We start from the raw sequence: 21,771 nt of genomic DNA, 5'->3' as shown, positions 1-21,771 counted from the left end.
TCCAGCAACAGTTGTTATCATGACAGGTCTCTTGTCAGGTAAGCACATGTGAAGGGATTGGCTTTTTAACATGTAATAGCTGTTTGTGACATCACAAAGGAACAGTTTTGCAACACCCTCTGAAACTGAGCATTTTGAGCCATCCCAAACTTCTTTCAGGGCTCACTTCCAAATGCACAAACCTCATTGTCTGAAACTTTGGCATCGTTTAACAGAAGAATACAACATTTTAACTACATGTATAGGTCAGAAATATGGAAAATGCATAAACAGTCTCCTTTTTCAGGAAAATTATTCACTTGATATGATCAAGTTTATTTCTTTTCGGGCGCTGTTTTCCCAGATGTGAATTGTCTTATTTGTGTATACCCTAGTAAGATTCTAGTACTCTAATTTACCTGCCATTGACTAAGCTAGCAGTGATATACAGCATGTCACTAGTATTATGTGATCACGCAGTCAGACAGAGTGAGACCTTCAGTTTGCACTCATTTGCATAGAACAAGACCAAGATTGAAAGTTAGATTGGATTGTCCTTTTTCCTCCGATAACTGTGGCTGTCCATGACAAACCTGGAGCTTTAACTCCCAGGGTAGGCCAATAGCCAGGATGTTTGTGCAGCAACAATTTACGAAACAGCATTATTTACCCTATATGTCTACAAGCTAAAAACTAATAGGAAATCAACTACTGAAACAGCCAGAGGTACAATCTGTACTGAAAGGGTAAAAGAATAGGATCATTATTTATTAATAATTGAAGTTGTTAGAAAATGCAGCACAATTTCTTCCGAAATGTGATGTTATTACATGAGGTGAAATTGTATTACATTTATATACACTGCACCGTTGTTGCATAATGTGTTGTTACACTGTGCCTTCAAAATGACCACCTACATAAGGAGGCGCAGAACTGCATTTTCTTTACACATGTGTACACCATTGTACCATGTATTATGACCCTTGAATATGTTTGCAAATTTCTCTGCTCTCAATGACACATTTTGTTGCATTTGACTTCAGATTCCTTGTTCAGTGCTTATACCAGTGCTGCAATGTTGGAGCGTAACGAAGCCTTCAGTCTTTGCACGTAGCATGAATTGCACCTTCCCTAAAAAAAAAAATCCTGGTTGCTTCAATTCTTGACACTGACCAAGCACTGACCGAAAGGACAACTGCACTATTGGGGGGAATTTTTCCCCATTTGCTTGTTGGAAATTATTTTTTTCCTCATCCTAACAAGGCCAAAATGCCACTTAAGTGAAGTTAAGTTAAGCTAGTTTAATTTCCACTTTTGCCATGTTCTCCTGTAACGAAAAGGGGGAAAAAAAGACTCACAGACAGGCATTACATTTTACAAAATGTATTAAAAATATATTAAACAGAATGGAATTGCAGTCCCTGAGTTCTTTCCTTGTCCTTTCCAAAGTCTCTTTCCTTGCCCTCCTGAGCTCCCGATCAAACGAAAGAGTTTGCACCTGATCCATTCCTTCATTCTGCTTAAATACTGGTTTTGTCAGACTGATTGGTTCCAGTGTCTTCCAAAGATATCTCTCTTCATCATTCCTTGACGCCAAACAATACATACTGTACTCCCAAGGCTGTCCTGATTGTCGTTGCTGATATGAGCTTACGGTGTTTTTGCATGACCTTTGAAAATATTTGAGCAATGCAACACAGCCACAACAAGGAGCCTGAAGGTGGCCGACCCCGCCCTAGACGGACAAAATCAATATGAAGTAAACACAAACAGTTGTTTGTTCTGCACAATATATCAGAAAAGAGGCGAACCTTGAGGCTTCTATGTTTTTCTTTAGCAAACCACAGCTAGGGTTTTTGTGTTTTAAAATTACTTATAATGATATGCTTTGTGCAAGGCTTGAACAACAGTTTGTAACCGTTGTGGGAAGGCTCACAAGTAAAAGGAAAAAACAAACTTATTTGATTTTCTTCACTTCTTCAATAACCCCTTATTCTTCTTCTGTTCAGAGAATGATGAGACTGGTGTGATGGATAGTTTGCTGGAAGCCCTACAATCAGGAGCTGCATTCAGGGATCGCAGGAAGAGAGCACCAAGAACCAGAGGTAAGACTACCTTTATTTTACACACACACACACATACGTAAATAGGATGACTGTAAACTTTTATTTTTTTTTTTACTTGGTTTTGTCATAGTTCATTTATTTTGTATATTGCAAAGAGAAAACGAATCACTGAACAAAATCCATGCTTGGATTCATTATATGAAGTCATTGTATTAGAAAATACATTGCTGTTGTACACTGGCACAACAGGGATACTTGATTTAAGTATTAAATATAGAAATATTTTGTGATTGTGTCTAACAAGAATGCAAACATTCTATGTCAAAAAACAAAGAAAATGTTTTTTTTTTTTTTTGTTTTGTTTTTTTTTTCAATTTAAACACAATTTTAACTTTAACACTTTTGGGTCAGTTTTAAACCACAAGTGTCGACAGAGGGCCGAAGCACTGCAGGTTTTCTTTCCAACCAGTTTCTGCAGCAGGTGATTTTATTGACGAGCTCCTTCCCTCAAACCAAAGGAGGGTTAATCATTAAAATCACCTGCTTTAGTGACCGGCTGGACAGAAAACCTGTTGTGTCCGCCAAAAATGGCATGAGTTTGACACAACTGTTTTAAACACACTATTTGTACTTCATTTTTTTGCTCAGCTGATAAATGTTCAGAACTTTGTGGTCTATTTTATTGTTTCTTGGCATTGTGTATTTACGACGTCCTCTGCAGATAACCAGCCACAGACCATCAGCCCCAGTTCCTTCCGCCAGGTTCTCAGGCCTGTCAATCATGGTAAAGCATAAAGTAAAAAATCCATTCAGCTAAAGCATCAGACATTATCAACACTGTCTACTTGCTCTTATAAATAATCAATTTCCTCCTTTCATCCTCCATTAATCTTTCATGTCTGCCTTGTTTATGTCCACATACTCGTTCAGTAGTCTTTTGTGACCCTCTGTGCAGTGGTATGCTTGGAGTGTGGGAGAAGTTGATTCTTCAGAATCAGTGTGTGGGGTCTTCTTGTGCCATGGCTTGCCAAAGTCTCTTAATGTTTTGATAACTACAGCATTGATGTTACATTGTTACGGTTGACAGCATTTGCTGCTGCTTAATAGATCATAATACATATAATTTACACTACAATTGCGCCTTGTTTAATTACCACGATATGTGAATTTCTGCAAAGTAGTTTTCAATATTAATAAAAAATATTTTCGTAGTTAGAGCATGGAAAACCATTTTTCACCTTTTACCATCATTAGAGCCTTGCAGACATTCTATAACACCTCTATAGTCACCTTTTACATTCCTATGCGAAGGCTAAGGGATGCGGGGACATAAGAGACTGTTGAGATAATTTGTTGGCCTCCAGTGTATTTGTTTTGAACTTAAGAAAATGTTTCAAACCAAGTGGGGAAGAAGGACAAAGAGAGGTTGAATTCCACTCCTTACCTTGTATATTACTTACTCCTATGTTGTGCACGTTCACGAAAATCAAGCGGTGTCCCGATTCTTCTTAAATAAGAATCAGTTATAAAATTTTGCGGATTTGCAAGTGAGCCGTGACTGAAGTTCGGGATGGCTCTGAATGCTCCGTTTCAGAGCGTCTTTTCTAACACCTGCTTTTTGTGACATCACAGTGTGCCAACAGTGAGCATAAGCGCTAAACCCCGCCCATCACTGAAACGCCCACCAAAGCTTTTTGTGCAGGTTATCGTGTGTAGCTGCTCTACCAGTCCACAACTAAATGCAAAGGGCCAAAAAATCAGCATAATGGGTCCCCTTTGCTTGTCAAAAAGTGTAGCATACCAAACATCCAAACACCTGATGCAAACATCTCAGTTCTTCTCTGCTATTATTATTGAACCACTTATGCTGTAACCCTTTTACCTTTCATTACTTATAATTTGAATCCCCAGTAGGCTGGAGTACGACACACACGAATAAAATTATTCATACTCAGTCCACCCACATCTTTGATGGCAATGATAAAGGGCCTTGCTCTGTTGTTCTGCTTTGACTTATCTGAAATTAGATTGGAAAGTGATGTAGGGCAGGGAGATACACAGAGTGGGAGGAAAGAGACAGATTGAGGTAGCAGTAACATAAGAAATAAAGAGAAATGGTGTGAGTAAGAAAGATTGAACTCGTTGGTAAGCCTGAAACAAAGGTAGACCGTGAGTGAAAATTGAATATCAGCACCCTGGTTTTGTGTGTGCGTGCCTGTGCATGCGCGCATGTATGTGTTTCAGTACAAGAAAGATTGTACTTGACAAAACTGAATTTATAAATGAAGGGATGAAAAAATGCAGTGCTGGAAGTTTGTCTGTTTGATATTTGTAGTATGAAATGTGTCTATTTTGGATTGTACAGATAAGAAAGCTCTGGAAGGGTGCAGGACCGTGTTGCCTCTGTTGGTAGTTGCGGACCTGGGCTGTTGACCAGTAAACTTGAAGACTTCCGCCTGTCACTGCAGGCATTGTATTCACTGCCAGCCATCCAGAGCAAACACAGCCAATTACTTTCTTCTACCCTGTCCAAACACCAGCTCAGCCCTCTCAGTGCCCATTCATCTTAATTTTCCCCACCCTACCATCTGCCTCCTAAATAACACTCCTCCACATTTCCCTACAATCGCATATCCCTGCTGTCTTCTTGTATACTCTCATGACCTAACAGTCGACCTCCCCAAACATAATTGCCTGTTATTGGTATGAAACCTCAACACTCCTGCCTCAGCGACTGCTCATCATTCTCTTTCCACCTACCTGTGAAGATGTATGTCTTAGATAGCCACACATACTTTTTTGAATTGAGTCAAACCCACAGTGTGTATGCGTGTGTGTGTGTGTGTGTTTCAAGAATTTCCTTGATAAATGACTGATTGTTTGGATCAGCAATTTCAGTTACTGTAAATATATCAGAATATATGAGAAGTTAAATGAGGTTCATAGGTTTTACAGAAAGTGTGCAATAATTATTTAAACAAAAGTAGGTGCTGAACTTTTGTGGGCGAGTTTAAGAGCTAATATGCTAATAATAAAGAAAAATAGTAATACAAAATATGTTTGCTGCTGTACTGTTTTAAATAAGTTCCAAAATGTATATCTTTTTACATAAAATTTGATGTGATTATCGTTGTAGTTGCACATCAAATTGTTTACCACAAAGAGATTTGTACTATTTATTATAGATAAAAACATATTTCTATCTGTGATTGAATGGGATTAATTCTGAGTTAACCATAGACAAAATGCAATTAATCGTGATATGCTGCCATTTGAAGCAGTTCAACATTCGGACTGTGTTCAAAAAGAGAAAAAAAGTGAAATTTTGAAATGTCAAATTCTGAGGAACCTATATTAAAATTAGTGTATGTCTGGAACGGACTCATTGGATCAACATGGTTTCCTATGAGAAATTAGTTTCAGTTCTTTTATGTTTTGGTTTTAGACGAACCCTTTGGAACAAAAAACAATGTCCCACTATATAAATTTAACAATGGATATCATCTCAGAGGTGTTGCTTCACTCTCATGAGGTAGGAAAGGCAATTGCAACAGGAACATCAGTACCATACTGTGATTTATGTTGGATTAAGATGTTTGAAAGGCCCAATTTAACCTGCATTGCACCATTTTGGTGAAGGAAAATTAATACTGGTCCACCTACAGATACATATTAGGTTGTTGTAGATAGAAATGCTTTCCTTTTTTGATGGATTTTGACTCAGTTGAAGCTGTTTCAAAATACTGTATGTTATTGCCGTGATGGGCATGAATAGTGGTGACCTTCTTCCACCCTTTGTTGAACACAAATTGAGGAAGTCATCATCTACCTAATCTTTTTACATTCATATTATTTTTGTACTTTGTTCCATCTTTTTTTTCTGCTCTAAGGCCTTTCCATTTCCTCAACTGCTGCTGCTGTCTTTCACCATCTCCCTTTTTCCTGACAACCACTACACTTTAACATGAGCCAGCAGCTAAGGTGTTTAGCTTGGTCTGCAGTCTTTTTCAGCACACATCCACATGTACACATAAAAGTACACAGACAGACCTGCAGACTTGAAGGGATGAAGGTAAGAAGGCTTTGTGGTGGCTAGCCTGGGTTAGGATAAGGCTTTGGGTCTCTGGGCCTCCTCTGCACTCTAAATTGGATTGGGTCTTCAGAATGATAGATCGATGGTGGTTAGCCACATGGGTGTAGGAGACTTATTGAATCTATAAAGCAGCCATAGCTTTTTACTTGTGTCCATCTAAAATCATCTCTCCGGGCAATGTCGGATCATTTCATTCAGTTTTTCCAAGCCATCATTTTAGGCGTGCTGAGAGGCTGCTGTGTGCAGGTACATATGGATAGGAATCACGAGAATCGTGAGATGAGAGAATAGTGAAGTGTATTTCTATTCTTGTCGGTGTGTATTTTCAAGACAATGAGACTCAGAAATGTGTGTGCGTGTGCGTAATGGTGGTGATTGGGTAAAATGTGGAGGCCATTAAACCTTTGCCTTACGGAACATTCACTTTGAGACCTTTGACACAAGCCCAGCAATTGGTCCATATGTCACACCACCCCACAGACTTATTAAAATCACTGTCAAGGTCAGTTTTTCATGTCATGATTTTGTGAGAAAGAAAATGTAGAGCTGATTTTGTTCTTGTTTGGTGTCTCTTTGCATTGTCAATTTATGACCGAAAAACTACTGTAGTTCATGTATAATGGTGTACACTGACAGCTAGTTTAGTCTTTAAAGTGATCATGACATGAAGCAAAAGTTTGAAAAAATAATAACAAAATGAAATTACCATATTTTCTTTTTTATTTATTTCTTATTTATTTATTTATTTTTGGCGTTTGCGTTTCGTCTTACTCGGTTTTCTTTAGACGTTGATGTTTACATTGTAAATTTTACATGAGGTACAGGACTGAGAGGAGCAGCAGACACTGGCACACAAGCCTAGAAAGCCTAGTAACAATACTCTTAAATGAGTACAGTTCTTTTGTTGGCTACTCCACCCATCTTAGAGTAGATAATTAATGTATTACATATGTTATATAAAAATATAGTTGTCTTTCTTGTGCTTGATTTAAGTTATTTATGGAAAGATTTAATTTATTTTTAGTTAAGTGCACTACTTTGTGCTCTATACCTGATGTAATGTGAATTGCTACTGTGTGGGATCAATAAAGTTTGTATCTTAGTCATCTGAAAAGATCAAATACGTTGATTTTGGTGCCTAATTTTTTCTCAAGTATACAGAACCATACACCATACAGACTATTGTGTAAAAGTTCATTTTCTACAGTAATATCGTTCACTTCATTTGAAATCGTCATATATTTTAGGTTCACTGTGCATGTGCTGTGAAGCATTTTTTGGCTTAATTTAGATTTTTATGGTATACAGCTCAAGAAAACCCCTATATCCATGTGTCATATTAGAATATTCTGACAGTATTCAGTTACTCGGTCTCAAAGTACTCAGTTTGATAATTGCTCAGTTTTATTACTCTGTTTTATCAAGTGCATAGTAAAGGCAGCTGTCTACCAGAAGATCTTGCAGCACTTCATACTTCCATATGCTGAAAACCCTTTTGGAGAGGATGACTCCATATTCCGACATGAACAGGCACCTGCCCACAGTGCCAAAATCCATCTTAACTAGTTTACGGTATTACTATGCTGGACGGGCCTGCAAATTCATCTGACCTGAACCCCAGAGAATCTGTGGGGTATTGTGTAGAGGAAGATGAATAACATCAGACCCAACAACAGAGATTAGCTGAAGGCCGCCATCAAATCATCCTATGCCTCTGCTTTGACACTTTGACAGTGCCACAGGCTGATTGCCTCCATTCCAGACCGAATTAAAGCAGTGATTCATGCAAAAGGAGCCGCAACCGAATATTGAATACAGTAATTAAACATCATTTACAGTGGATTGAAATTTCTTTATTGTAAATCCCATTTTTAAAATTTGTTTTGATTAAATATTCAATTTTTTTGACAGATGGATTTTTATTTTTTGTGAGCTAACTTATACATAATATTTGTTTTTTTTTGACATGTCTGTATTAGTACAGGTGTGAATTTCTAAAAAAAAAAAAAAAAGAAGAAGCATTAAGCATGTTGAATGGAAGTAAGTACATTTACTTGTGTTCTCATACACTACCTTTGCCACATCCAATATGGCGGAAACGTTGACGTACATATAGTTAGAGCTCGAAGCGCGCTGTATTCACTTAACAGCTCTGTATACCCTTTTTCTTTATTAACATAATACCTCTTAAACTTGCCAACAAAGGTTCGGCATATACAAAATGGGAGTTTTTATTGATTCCAGTGCTCACAGTAAGGTTTGTTTATGATACTGGTTTTAAATTCTAAATGGTGTTGAAAGGCTTATTCTGGAACATTCAGAAAAGATGATTAAATATTTGTCACAATGCACCTTCCCTTAATTGAATGTACAAATGAAAATACTTAAAACACATTTTATTTTTTACACCATCTTCCTTTTCTACCATGCACACTGCACATGCTGTATATTCCCCCTTTTTTCACCCCATATTTGCTCCCAAATGCTGATACTGTTGGAAATCTTTCCCTAGCTTGTTTGATGGTATTGCTAGCACAGCATTCGACTTCAGCCACGGTCATCACATTGACAGCCCGTAAATAGCTGCTGTAACTCAAATTTTAGCTCGCTGTTCAATCCAAAAAAATCAGCGGAGAGATGGCTTGCATTTAAAAAAAAAACAAAAACAAAAACAGTACCAATGTATTGTCTTGCTGCAAGAGCCATTTGCCAGGGCTTTGAAGCTAACTTTACCAAAATCCTTATTTATCAAAATACTCTTTTCCTTCTCCATTTCTGCTCAATATTTGTTCCCACTTGTGGCTACATAATTACCGTGCTTCAAACAGGAGGCGTGCAGGTTAATCATTCATCAAAAAATAAGGCATAAGGTGTCATAAAGGTCTGGGGACCTTTTCCTGACTTATTTCTGTGAAGAACTCAGAGAGGCTTATTTGGTTAGTATTTATTTCAGAAATGGTGTTATTTATTAAATTTTTTTGTGAAGATTATAAATATTTCGTTTTCTGTGGCTTTCTGGAAAATAATATTTACATTTAGGCACTTTTTCATAAGACTTTTTCTGTTACAATCTGAACCCTGCCTCCCTTTACAGAAGGGAAAAGTTATGTGGTCTTTACAGAAAAAAAGTTTGGGGACCCCCACCCTGGAAGGACCAAATCAACATGGACCAAACAAATATTCACTTTTAAGGGGCTGAAATTAGAGAGTATTTCCATAAAATAAAAATAAAAAAAATCAAATATAAAATAGTGGTCAATTAATCGGTTAAACGGTTAATCTATTAATTTTACCTCGGATGATGCACGTCTATTTTCTAAGCCTGGAAAAAGCATGCAATTTTTAAATGTCACCTCCGTAGGAACCCTACAGTCAGCCAGTAACAAATACAATCAAGTCCAGTGTGCAATTCTGCAACCATCAACTATGTAAAATCAACCATTCTGTTTCAGAAAAATAAGCATATCTGCTTCTTTCGGACTATGGAGGACACCCTCTCAGACAGTTTGGAGGATGCCTGCACACAGATCCAAATGGCAGCATTCACTCTATTATTGCATGCTGTGGGTGCAAATATTTCTCCACATTGGTAGTATTTCCTCCCTTTGATGACATCCACATTTCAAGTATTACAAGTTGCCGTGTTGTCATCCTTACTCATGAAACGTAACCAAACCTCAAAGCGTTAGTGCCGTTTGTGTGAATGATGTCCCACGCACATTTTCTAACTTATAAACTATGCAACGTGTCTAGTGATGTGATTCGCTCCCATCGGAATCAGTAAGGGAATCGTTTGCAATCACAATCGGTTCACAGTCAAAATGGAACATACATTTAGCTAATATAAAATGTATATTGCTTAATAGAATAATTGGTTAACAGAGAGGAACTTTGGTTGTTTACATTCAAATATCACTGCCTTTTATGTGTTGTTTTATTTGATTTATTTTTGTATGTTATACGTAACCGGACATGACTTACATTCGTGTTTTGTACATTGCGTAGGTTTTTACATAGCTCCGTCTTAGTGAATAAAGATGATAGAAACATCCACGGGCTAATGAAGTCTTTTAATAGGTCACTAATAAAACAACCCCCCAATATAATACAGTACATTGATGAAGTATGGTTACAGACTTGTGTTCATACGTTTAAAACAAGAATCACTACCAAAGCACATGACGTAGCAGAAGCTCTGTCGTAAAAATTTGCTAGAGGAGGAAGTGGCATAGGCCTCGCACAGACTCTATCACGTTTTGGGATGGATTGCATAATGGCACAGCAATCCTTCCTGGTTTTTAACCTGAATGCGTTCTCAACCTGCATCTGTAAACACCATATGTTTCCAGTTAGACCAAAACAAAAGCCAGTATGTGAAAAGTTTGTACATTGGTCATGAAGACACCGGTGGTTGCTTGATCCCCTCCAAATCGCAATGCTCGGTGTGGAAAATAAAACTCTTCCTTCTTTCTCCTTGGTGTGTGCATACGTTTAGAATACAACCTCACATTGTACTGTAGCTAATAATGAGTGGAACATAAATTAATTTTCACCACAGCTTTGTGTTAATGACATTTTATGGCATTCTTATCTTCTGGCTACACACATTTGTCTTCCCCTAATTATGAATGTCAACCGTCATTTTATATAAGTGATTATTGAATGCACTTTTTTTGTAATGGGATGAAACATTATATTCTGTCTAAAGCAATACCGGTTGTGCCCAAAAAATATGTATACGCACTTTAAATACTTATATCGTATGGGGTTAGGCTAATTTTCAAAAAGTAATTGAACAGCAAACATAATGTTATTGTAAGTCCATTCTGGTTCCGACACTGCTGACAACACGAAACAATGGAATTGCACTCATGACGAAACAATTGTTTATTTCAATAGGTTTAATCTGCTTCTAAAGTGTGTATACATTTTGGGACACCCTGTGTATGTGAAAAATGTGCCATTAGGAAAGTGCATTAGCCTTTATCCCCCACTTGTGCCATAGTCTTATTGATAGAGAAGTGGTTATTTGTTTCTTTTCAGCAAAACAGCAACATAATCCCCTCTAAAAGTTTTCGAACACCTGCAGGTGTCTATCTGTGGGGACAGTATTTATTTCCATGGACTAAAATGCCTGACTTTGAGGGAATGCAATGACATTTAGTCATTCCCACCTCCTTTCAACTGCCACTTTCTTAAAATCTGTACTTTCATTAAATCCTGCTTCACTGTTAGTGTTTACTCGAGGCGTGTGCATTAGAAACTTCTAATGTGATGCATCAAAGTATAGTTACATTTTGGGTGCATATACTATGCATATATGTACGTAAGTAGGCCGATAATTGGCACACCACTTTTATATATCACAGACTTTGTTATTAGAAAGCAAAACACTCCAAATTAGTCCACAAACTCAAAACAGAGAGATGTCATTTCAGCAATGTGGTCGCTCCTACTTAGTTGGATTAATCAATGTATAGACATGGGGCTGCACGGTGGGGGAAGTGGTTACCACGCAAGCCACACAGCTAGGAGACCCGACTTTGATACCACCCTCGGGCATCTCTGTGTGGAGTTTGCATGTTCTTCCTCCCACATTCCAAAAACATATTTGTCCATATAGGTGTACCCCGTCTCTTGCCCGAAGGCAGCTGGAATAGGCTCCAGCACTCTCGCGACCCCAAAATAACTAAAATTTCTTCAGCTGCTGGCTCCTCTATAAAACCACACTTGACATTTCTTTCTCCTCTAGCCTGTGAAGACTATAAACTGCTTCCCATTTCAGTTGAACCCATTAAGGTCTGTCCGCTGGCCTGTCTTTTGAAAAGGCCCTTTAGAATATTAACTACCCCTGTTAAGAATCACAATACAGTCAAAGAATTAAGGGGAAGGAAGTGACTGCAGTTTTTTTTTTTTTCATGTCTACCTACTAATGCACATTTTATCCTTTACTATATTTACTCAATGTTATACAGTAGGGAAAGTGAGTATTTGATCCTCTGTTGATTTTGTAACTTTACCTCCTTATACGGATATGAACTGTTGAGAATATTTTTATGGTGTGCTTATTGTAAACGAGGGAGGCAGAATGTAAAAACAAAAATCCAGAACAATAAGGTTGTGAATTAATCTGGATTTTATCTCGATGCAAAACGTGGCTTAGTACTTGGTGGAGAAACACTGGTTTGATGTATCTTGGTCACCAGGGTTGTGAGAGAAACAGCCCCAAAGCAGAATGTTTCCACCTCCATTTTTATTATTTATCTTATTTTCTTCCTCACTACCCCACCCAACACCATAGCATTGTTTTGACCATCCGTGCTGTAGGGACTGTATATCGTCTTTTAGGAGAAACATAGGGATCCTCTGGGATGTCTCTTCTCCCACCCAACACATGCTGAATGTGTGCTGCTTTCTGGACTGTCATAGCGGACAGATGTCACCAACAGCCATGAGCTCCCTTATACACTGCTTTTTCAACTCATTAAACTCCTTAACTTTGCATAGAAGCTCATGTTGCTCATGCCAGGTGTCCACCACCTCCTGGTGTCAAATACTAACTACATAAGGTATTATATTTGTTTCTATGACTTGTTAAATTCCCCAATGTTGCTTGTCACAATTTTGTGACTATTGATAAAAGGGTTAAGTTATATAACAGGGGGGCAATCACTTTTTTTTTTTTTTACATAGGTTTTACTGGTTAATTGAGAAACTGTGTTTAGTGTTCAGTTGTTTTGTTCTTTACTAATATTAAAATTTGTTTTGTATGATCTGAAACATTTAAATGTGACAAACGTGCAAAAAATATCTGACATCAAGAAGGATTCAAACACTTTTTCACAATGCTGTATATATGTGCACATAACTTAGGGAAGGAGATTTACAGCTTTTCAACATCCACTCATCCAGAACCATAAATCACATCTGTAGTATTGGCTTCCTAAGTGAAAGAGTTTTGTTAACAAGCATGCATTTATACACAACCGGCTCAGTATAGAGACGTATTATTTTTTTGTCATACCTACTGGACAAGAGTAGAAATTTGTCAGCACATATCAACCGCTATAGAATGTTAAGCTCCGAGCATCTTCTATTATTTAAAGCAAACAGTCTGAATGGTTAGAATGTATGAATAAATACAGTTAAATAATTATGACACAGGTAAAGATGTTCAGCGGGCTTATAACCAGTTGTACCGCATACAATAAGCCTACTGTAACACATTACGCTCTTACTATGAATTTACTTAATATGTATTATTATTATTACACAAACGCAGGGAGTTTTGCCAGGCCTAAGAAATTGAATGTTCCTCAACAGCAATACAATACAAACAGTATTGTAAAATAGTGCCTATTTGGTTGTGCCCCAGTAAACACCAGCCTGTGCCTTTTGCTCATCCTTAATATGCCCCTTGCATAGATCAATAGACTGAGGGTGATCTACAAAAGCAAATGCCCTACACTTGTCCCTCGCCACTTTGTGGTTCTAATTCTGTGACTTCACCCTATCATGTTTTTTCACAAACACATTATTAGTCAAAACATGCATTTTTAAATGGGATGTATTATGCTCATTTTTCTGACCTTTATATTGAGTTGTGGACACACGATAACCAGCACATAAAGCTTTATAGATCTTCCAGAATCTGCACTTATTCAAGCTATTTTTGGGATTTCGTGCTTCCTACAAAAACGGTCTGTTTTAATTTATTTCACCCACAGCCCGCCTTTATTCCGGCCAAGCACGCCCACGATGCTCTGGTTGGTCACACTCCCAAGTGCTCAGGAGGACTTCCGGATAGCTGCTGAACCCAACTTTAGAGGAGTTTATCAACAGCATAGGAGTTGATAAGTGCCTATTAATGTTATTATTATTATTAATGTCCGCTTTTAACATAAAGATTGTAGATGATAGGCAATTTTTTAAGTGTAGTTTTCTTTTAAAAGTCTTCAATATGACAGATTTCCATCAGTTGAACTGTACTACTGCTACCCCAAAGCATTTATCATTTATTGCCATCCCTCTTGACTGGAAGGGCCCTGTGCAATGAAAGGCTGGGACAACACAGCGAAAGCTTTACATAGCCAGCAGCCAGTAGTTGCCACAACACAACCTGAAGCTCCATCTTTAAGTCCTGCTCTCACAGATGCCATCTTATGGTTATTAGGCTGCAGTCACCATCAGTCAGGGCCTCAATTTGGGATCAGCCTGTGTTTTCAAAGACAAGCCTTTCAGATCCACCAGCTTAGTGCTGGTGAAAATGTTTTGGGTCTACCTCTTGACTTTTGTGTCTGATATCCCTTGGGTCGTTTAAGAAATGTATATTGCAGCAGCCGTGCCACATTGCAGAGGCCTTCCAGTTCAACAATCCTGCTACGAACAACTTGTTTGAATTATTTTGAGGTTACAATGCAGTTTCCAACCCAGTTTTTTACATTTTAATTCCCTGCTTTCAATGTTGCTATGATACACTAGTGCAAGATAGGAATGGTTGTCATTGTCTTATTTTTTTCAGGGGCGTATTGTTCAATGGATGGTGGCTTCTGTGGAGGTCCTTGATAGCAAAGCCACTGGTTTGTAATATTTAGTTGTTGTTTTTTTTCCACACACAAAATCTGCCATCTTCGCATCTTATTCTGTACATTGTTGTTTTCAGCATCACTGTCACTGTGCTTAAAAGTACAGTATATACATTTAACATAGGTTTACTGTTTTTTTTGGCAAATTATATTTTACAAATAAACATACCTATACAGTATATGTTTGGAAGAGTGGAAGACAGAGCCAGGATCTCAGTTGACAGATGTATCTGAAACTTTGCCGGCCCACACACACATACGTACATTACAGGTGATAACTTTCTCCACAATTCTCTTATTACTAAATAGACTGTTCAAATGTTTGACGGAAAAAGAATTGCTTCGAGCCTGTAACACTCAAAAAAATATTCTTGATGGCAAGATGCTATTTTCTAACTAATTATTGCAATCGCCGGTCTTCAAGCTTGTCACTATACTGTGTCATATTTAAAAACAGCTTGAGCTAGGAAATGACAAAATGTAGCACCTTTTCCATTTTTTATGGATAATTATCTGTCTCGGATGTTGTAGAGACAAAATGATGAGCACCAAAATAGATCAAGTGTAATGAAAAGTCTGTGATCTCCTTTCCTGGCAGTGAAATTGGAATCAAATAATGAAACACTTAACGTTAAACCACTGCTCTTTTTATGTGCAAATTCCGCTTCACACATTGACGGTTCACTCCAACTCAATTGTTGTTGTTGTTTTTTTTTTTAAATCATACTTGTCATCTTTTCAGTAGATGTAAGTCATTACAGCCTTGCTAGGTCCCAGTTGCCGTGACTGTGAAGGATTCATACTTTGATAAAAGAGGGTAAAGGAGTTGAATCCACTTTAATAGGCTTAAGTGAACAACTTTGAAGATCCAAATTGAATAAATAAATAACAAAAAAAAGACGAAAACAACCACAATCACAGCATCACAGTGAAGAGGTGTTTGACCGACATGTAACATGGGATGTTTAGCAACAGTATTTAAGTACTAGAGTAGCAAGATCCAGTGGGAGATATTCAGTACGTATGAAAGCAACCAGTGGTGGAGATATAGCATGGTTCCGCGGATTGAGTGGCCTGTGGTGAAGGTAGAGTTATATGGTATTTTATGTATGTAATGGACAGCGAGCAGGTGCATTGTATTATTGCATTTTGAATGTACAGAGATACCAAGGGTTAGTCCACAATTTCTGAAAACTGATAATTTTCCAGTTCTTTCATGGCCATCATACTCACAGGACATATGAGCACGTTTGGGAGAATCTACCTATAACAGACACCAATGCTAAACAAACCTTTGGACAGATACTGCTTCATCATGATTGTTAGAACTTCCTTTTCAATTTGGTATGAAATGAATATGCAGACTTGAACCATAATTTGGTCGAGCGCACCACTGTATACATTAACAATTTGGTCATTTGGTAGACTGGGCTGCACCAAGATGGCCATGGTGGCGCACCAGGGGATGTGTCCACACTTTAGCACAGTGACAATTTCATGGCAAAACAACGCGCCAAAGGTGCCCTGAAAGATCACCAGCTCCGACCTGGTCTATTCTTGATGCAGGCGAAGTGCACCCTGTGCAGTGGTAAATTGGCTCACAGTGCACACTCATCACCAAAACCTCACAGGCATGTTTTTCAGAATGTCGGCCACATTTCAATGGAATAAGCAATCACAGCAACCACTATTTAATGTAACAGTCTGAACCAACATCTAAATATTTGCATTAATTGTCCCATTACATCTGATGTCAGATCAAAGACGTCATGCTGCTGAAAGTACAGTATGATGCCAACCAGGGCCGGCTCTACACTGTTGTGTGGGGGAGGGGCAACACCCCTTAAATAAAGGCTTGCCTCCCCAAATCAACATTTTAGAAGTGAAAACTCAGCCAGAAAAAGCACAAGACTGCTCCATTCGCCACTCATCTCCATGGCTGTGCTGCATGCACGCCCTTTCCTCCCCTCATCCAATCCCAAACATCCAATCGCTTTTAGTATGCAAATGAGCCAACACACAGCACAAACTTTGTGGAAATGGAGAAAGTGACCGATTAGATAATTAATAATAATAATACATTTTATTTGTATAGCGCTTTTCAAGATACTCAAAGACACTTTGCAGAAAATGAAGTTGAATAAAGCAAGTAAACAGAATAGAAGACACACCAAAATACAGCATTCATTCGTTAATACACAGTTAAAAGATGAGTAAAAGCGGGGCGGATTAACAACTAAAAACAAAGATTGGTTGTTTAAATATGGCTGTAGAATATATTTTTTTATTGTAAATTTTTCTCAAGGAGGATGAGAAACCAAGAATATACCAATCAAAAAAGTAAGAAGAAGGAGAGCATATATATTGGGTATTATGTGTGCAAAGATGACTATAGGGATGTTATTTCATGTTAAGAAGTCTCTAATAGTGTAATAAACTGCATATTTAGAAAGTCAGAAATAGATTTTATATGCTCTGACTAGTATCTACTACTAGTATCCCACTTCTGCATACTTGTCATGGTCAGGTCTGCACTTTTGGCGCAAAACCCAATACATTGTTGTAATGATGAATAGTGTTCCTCCCTTGAGAACAATATTATAATACACTCAAGCTCACTGAATCTGTTCTGGCTCTTAATGACCAGAGAACTGAGTAAGATACTTTTAAGTTGTGTTGTCACCCATCAGTATGGGTAAAGTTTTTTTTTTTTTTTTTTTACACAATGCATGCATCATATATGCATGACTTAAGTGACAATGTGTGGGCTTTGTGACAAAATCTCATGAGAGTTGATAAAAACATCAGGAGTGCAGCACTTTATAATGTCACACTATGGCATTTTTTTCATACATTAAAGAGCTATGTCTCATTTCGTCAAAGAAATTCAGACTCAGAGATGTATAATCACGTCAGTCACAGATACAGTCAGTATAGCACAGTACAGTTCAGTTATAGTATATTAATTCCCCATTTTACCAGGTTAGCTCTTAGTTTAAAGGGTCCCTGGCATTCATGACTCATTGTCTTTGCTTAAAAATGTTATGTATTGTTTTTAATTATGTTCTACATTGTTGATTTGATTTTTGAAAGCGAACAGTAAATTGTCAAAAATGACATTTATACGTAGTTCATGGTGCCAGCCTTGACAAAGTACTAGCTTGTGGCTGAGCCTCATTTCCGGAAGTGATAATTAGGGTGACACCTCTCAGCTAAAGTAATAGTAGTCATGATGCTGAATGTTCACAGTATTCATGAGATACTGTAAGTGTGTTTTATTTACCAAAACAGTTAAAATTACACACATGCATATATAAAACACATAGGTACATAAAATGGCAGAATTTGAATTACGTGATAGAGTAAGTCCGTCTGAACAAATAACTTTTAAGCTGGGATTTGAAGGTGGCAACCGAGTCTGAAGTGTTTATGTGTTCTGGAAGGGCATTCCAGAGGCGGGTTGCTGAGCGACTGAAAGCTCTGGATTCCATGGTGGTCGAGTGGGCAGATGGGCGGGTGAGTCGGATGAAGAGAACCTAAGAGAGCAGGTGGGAGTGTTTATGTGGAGTAGGTTGGTGAGGTACTGAGGTGCGAAGGGGTTTATGGCCTTGAAGGTGAGGAGCAGAATCTTATAAGTGCCTGATTGCCAGACTACCAAAGCAATTAGCGAACATGCAGCAGTATCCTTTGCCACAGAGTTGTGATTTTAAATCGAGAAATTCATTGAGATTGGTTTAAAAACAGTTAAAAAGTCGTTAAGCGGCAGCGGCAGCAATTCACGCCAGCGTTTACTCAAACCGGAAGTTCAAAGACATGACCAAAATACCAATATAGCAGTCAGCCAGACGCTTATTTTCCTTTATAGACTACACACTAGGCAACTCTAGGAGTCAGTATTCACTGTACATGACTTAAAATAAAACAAAAAAAAAATAGGGCACCTACTTTTAAGGGTTAGGAAGGTGAGGTTATTAAAAATACTAACTGATTTGTTACTAACATTGTATCAAAGTGTTTGCCTTTAGTACCCATACCCAATGCAATCATATACGATACTGACAAAATTATTTGCTTCTCTTTGCTTCTCAATTTGTAATCCATATTTCTCTCTTAGATATTTTTTACCACTCTGCCTGTGAGGTTTTGAACAGTTTTAAATAAATAAGTCACAGCCAAGCACAATCCTTAAAATCCAGTTCAGGCTGCATTCAATATATTTTGCTGCATATTTCATCATTTACCTGTTGGTACATGTAACAGCTACCAAGCTGCTTGATTTCCCTATTTTTGCCTTTTTAAAACTTAGCTAAAATAATTACAATAAATTGCTTTTTTAAAAACGGTCAAAAACCCAATATTTTATCTGTGTGTGTGCATGCACAGTTTCATACATTTAGCTTTTGTTATTTGGAACTGGTAAAACTAGATATTACCCACTTAGAAAGGCAACTTTAATTTATTTTGCTACAGCATTTCTGTGTGTATATTCTCTCAACACTCTCAACAGATGGAAAGAGAGCGCAATCTCCCCACCATATGAGTCTACGCTAAGAAAATAGCCCTGAATATATACCCTTGCCTCACTGGAGCCAGGAAATCATAGCAACACCATTTGTGTTTGTAACTGATAATGAGACAGTGGTGTTGGCCAGTTCGTTCTTGATAGCCTGGCTGCCAGTGTTCATTAAACATTTGGCTCAGAACTGGCTGTGTGTACACATGGCTATCACTACTTGCGTTGCTTTGTATACACATTGTGTGTGTGTTGGTAGCAGACAAAAGGTAAAGTAAAAATTGCTTCATGTCTAACGGTATGGTAAAATTGATGTCTTAGACTGCCTGTCACATTTACAGCTGAGAAATTCTTCAAAGAAGAGGAATAGAAGATTTGACAGTTTCGTTGTTGCGTATTGACTGAAAGTTACTAAACCATTTAGCGTGTTCATAGAGTGTGTTCTTAGGAAGGAACAAATCCTAGGTACTCTTATGCCCATTTTAGCGCCAACATGTTAACACATTGGTTGTGTAGTCCGCTTTTGTGCAGCTCATTAAAATACGATTTTATTGTGATACATGTATGTATATGTTTTTAATTTAGCTTTTTGGTAATTTACAGAGCATTTGTCCTTTTAAAATAAATACAATTTTAATCTGACAGTCTGATTTCTAAAATGGGACCTATTTTTTATTTTTTTTTTTACACTTTTCTGACCTATAAATGAATTTAGAAAGTTATATTCTCGTGTTAAACGATTCCAAAGTTTCAGATAATGAGGTTTGCACATTTGGAAGTGAGCCCTGAAAGAAGTTTAGGAAAGCTCTGACCTAGGGATTGACCGATATGGTTTTGGTTGGGCCGATGCCGATACTGATTTTTTTCCATCACCCTTCGCCGATTTTGCTTGGGTCGATATTTGTGGTCGATACTGCTTTTGCTCCCTCAATTTACATGACAAAATGACAATGATAACAAATATTACAGGTCTCAAGTTCACTGAACACAGTAGGATTCAGCTTTCTTAAACACATTTAAACTGCATTATCAACTTTAAAAGGAATAAATATGCAACCATGTGCAAAACATTTCTGTCATAGTTTAAATTTTATCTAGCATAGATGTGATGACTGCTCCTCCGCAGTGAGACGCACCCCCCGCATCCACACACACAAACACATCACACTGGCACAATTTAGTACGATATATAAAACATTTCTCTCATCATTAGAGTTTGTGTTGTGCATGCTAAAGCCCTCTGATAGCAGATACGGCTGCTACAATTCATTCTGTGTGTATGTGTGTGTGTGTGTGTGTGTGTGTGTGCGTGCTTGGAGAGAGCGCACACACATAACACAACACGCATTTAACCTCAGCCCGGCGTTGGCTGAATGAAACTCCTACAAACACCATGGGACTGAATTGACAACGTTGAAAGCGGTGTTCGTAACAGCTGTACATATTTGCCTACAACTACATGAACAACTTCCTAATTCCAACGGTAGGCACTTTTAAAGATGAAGCATTCAGCAGCATTCCTGTTTTTCAGACCCACAAACTAAACTATATTTTCAAGCACGTATATTGCATGCACTTGTTTCCTATTTCAAAGCAGGTGGAAATATTTCAACTAAGTTTAACTCTTAGAGGCTAATTAAAAGTTGAAAATGTACCCTTGTTGTGATTCACCACTGTTGCAGTGTGGGAGGGGTACACAGTGCGTGTGTTGCGGGGTCCTACGCCAACACAAACCTGCCCAGCGGATTCCTGTCTGTAAATCATGCGGTGGAAAAATACATTGGCGAACCCACGCACGTATCGGCCGATAAGTAAACAACGCAAATATCGAAAAATAGACTTTTTTTTCTAACACTGGCTCTCTGACGTCACAGAGTGGCGGGCTTCCTTATATGGTTGTGCATTGTAGGTCAGATACGCTCTCCTTCAAGCTTTGCCTCTCTGTTTACGGTGCTAGCAATGTCTACCAGGAAGTGTTTCTTCGGATGTAAAGGAAAGCTCAATTTGTTTCCAATTCCTAATAAGGCAAACATCAGGCAGAAGTGGTTGGAGTTTCTACTTCCCTACCAGTAAAAGAAAAATATTTTAATCTGTCAACAGCATTTTACACTGGACTGTTTTGTGAGCATGGGCCCGTATACATCTGGACTAGCTGACAAACTGTTGCAAACATTACTTGGTCGTGTCAAAGAGTCAGAAGAACAGGCAGTAAGTAACAATTTATCAGTGTCCTAACTGTGTTTTTTTGTGTAAGTCGTGGAACAAAAGCACTAAAATGCGAAAGCTACTTGCCATTCAGAGATGTCTTGAAGTAACCTCTTTTCTTGAGAAACTTGGGACTGTCTCGTCTCTGCTCCAGGGTCGGATTTGGGATCCAACACATACAGCTGTATATTAAATGCGGACATTTTAAAACGATAAATCAGTTCATTATCAACTCCTATAAAAATGGATTCGGCAGTTATCCGAAAGTCCTCGTTAGCACTTGGGAGTGTGACCAACCACGGTGTAGTGGGCAAAACTGGAGGCAGGCGG

At 38.0% G+C, this 21,771-nt stretch overlaps 1 protein-coding gene across 1 annotated transcript in view; it reads left to right on the top strand.

Annotated features, from left to right (window-relative positions):
• Positions 1-21,771, top strand: part of LOC131139379 (protein diaphanous homolog 3-like) — a 90,577-nt gene that overhangs the window by 53,421 nt on the left and 15,385 nt on the right. The window contains exons 28-29 of the mRNA XM_078795569.1: positions 1,989-2,084; positions 2,767-2,829. Of these exons, the coding sequence (XP_078651695.1) occupies positions 1,989-2,084; positions 2,767-2,829 (159 nt within the window). The remainder of the gene's footprint in view (positions 1-1,988; positions 2,085-2,766; positions 2,830-21,771) is intronic.

Source organism: Doryrhamphus excisus, linkage group LG13, assembly GCF_037039965.1.
Source record: "Doryrhamphus excisus strain RoL-2023G ecotype Guam linkage group LG13, RoL_Dexc_Guam_v1.1, whole genome shotgun sequence".
In the NCBI taxonomy this organism is placed as follows: Eukaryota; Metazoa; Chordata; class Actinopteri; order Syngnathiformes; family Syngnathidae; genus Doryrhamphus; species Doryrhamphus excisus.
This window is presented reverse-complemented; position numbering and strand designations above follow the sequence as displayed.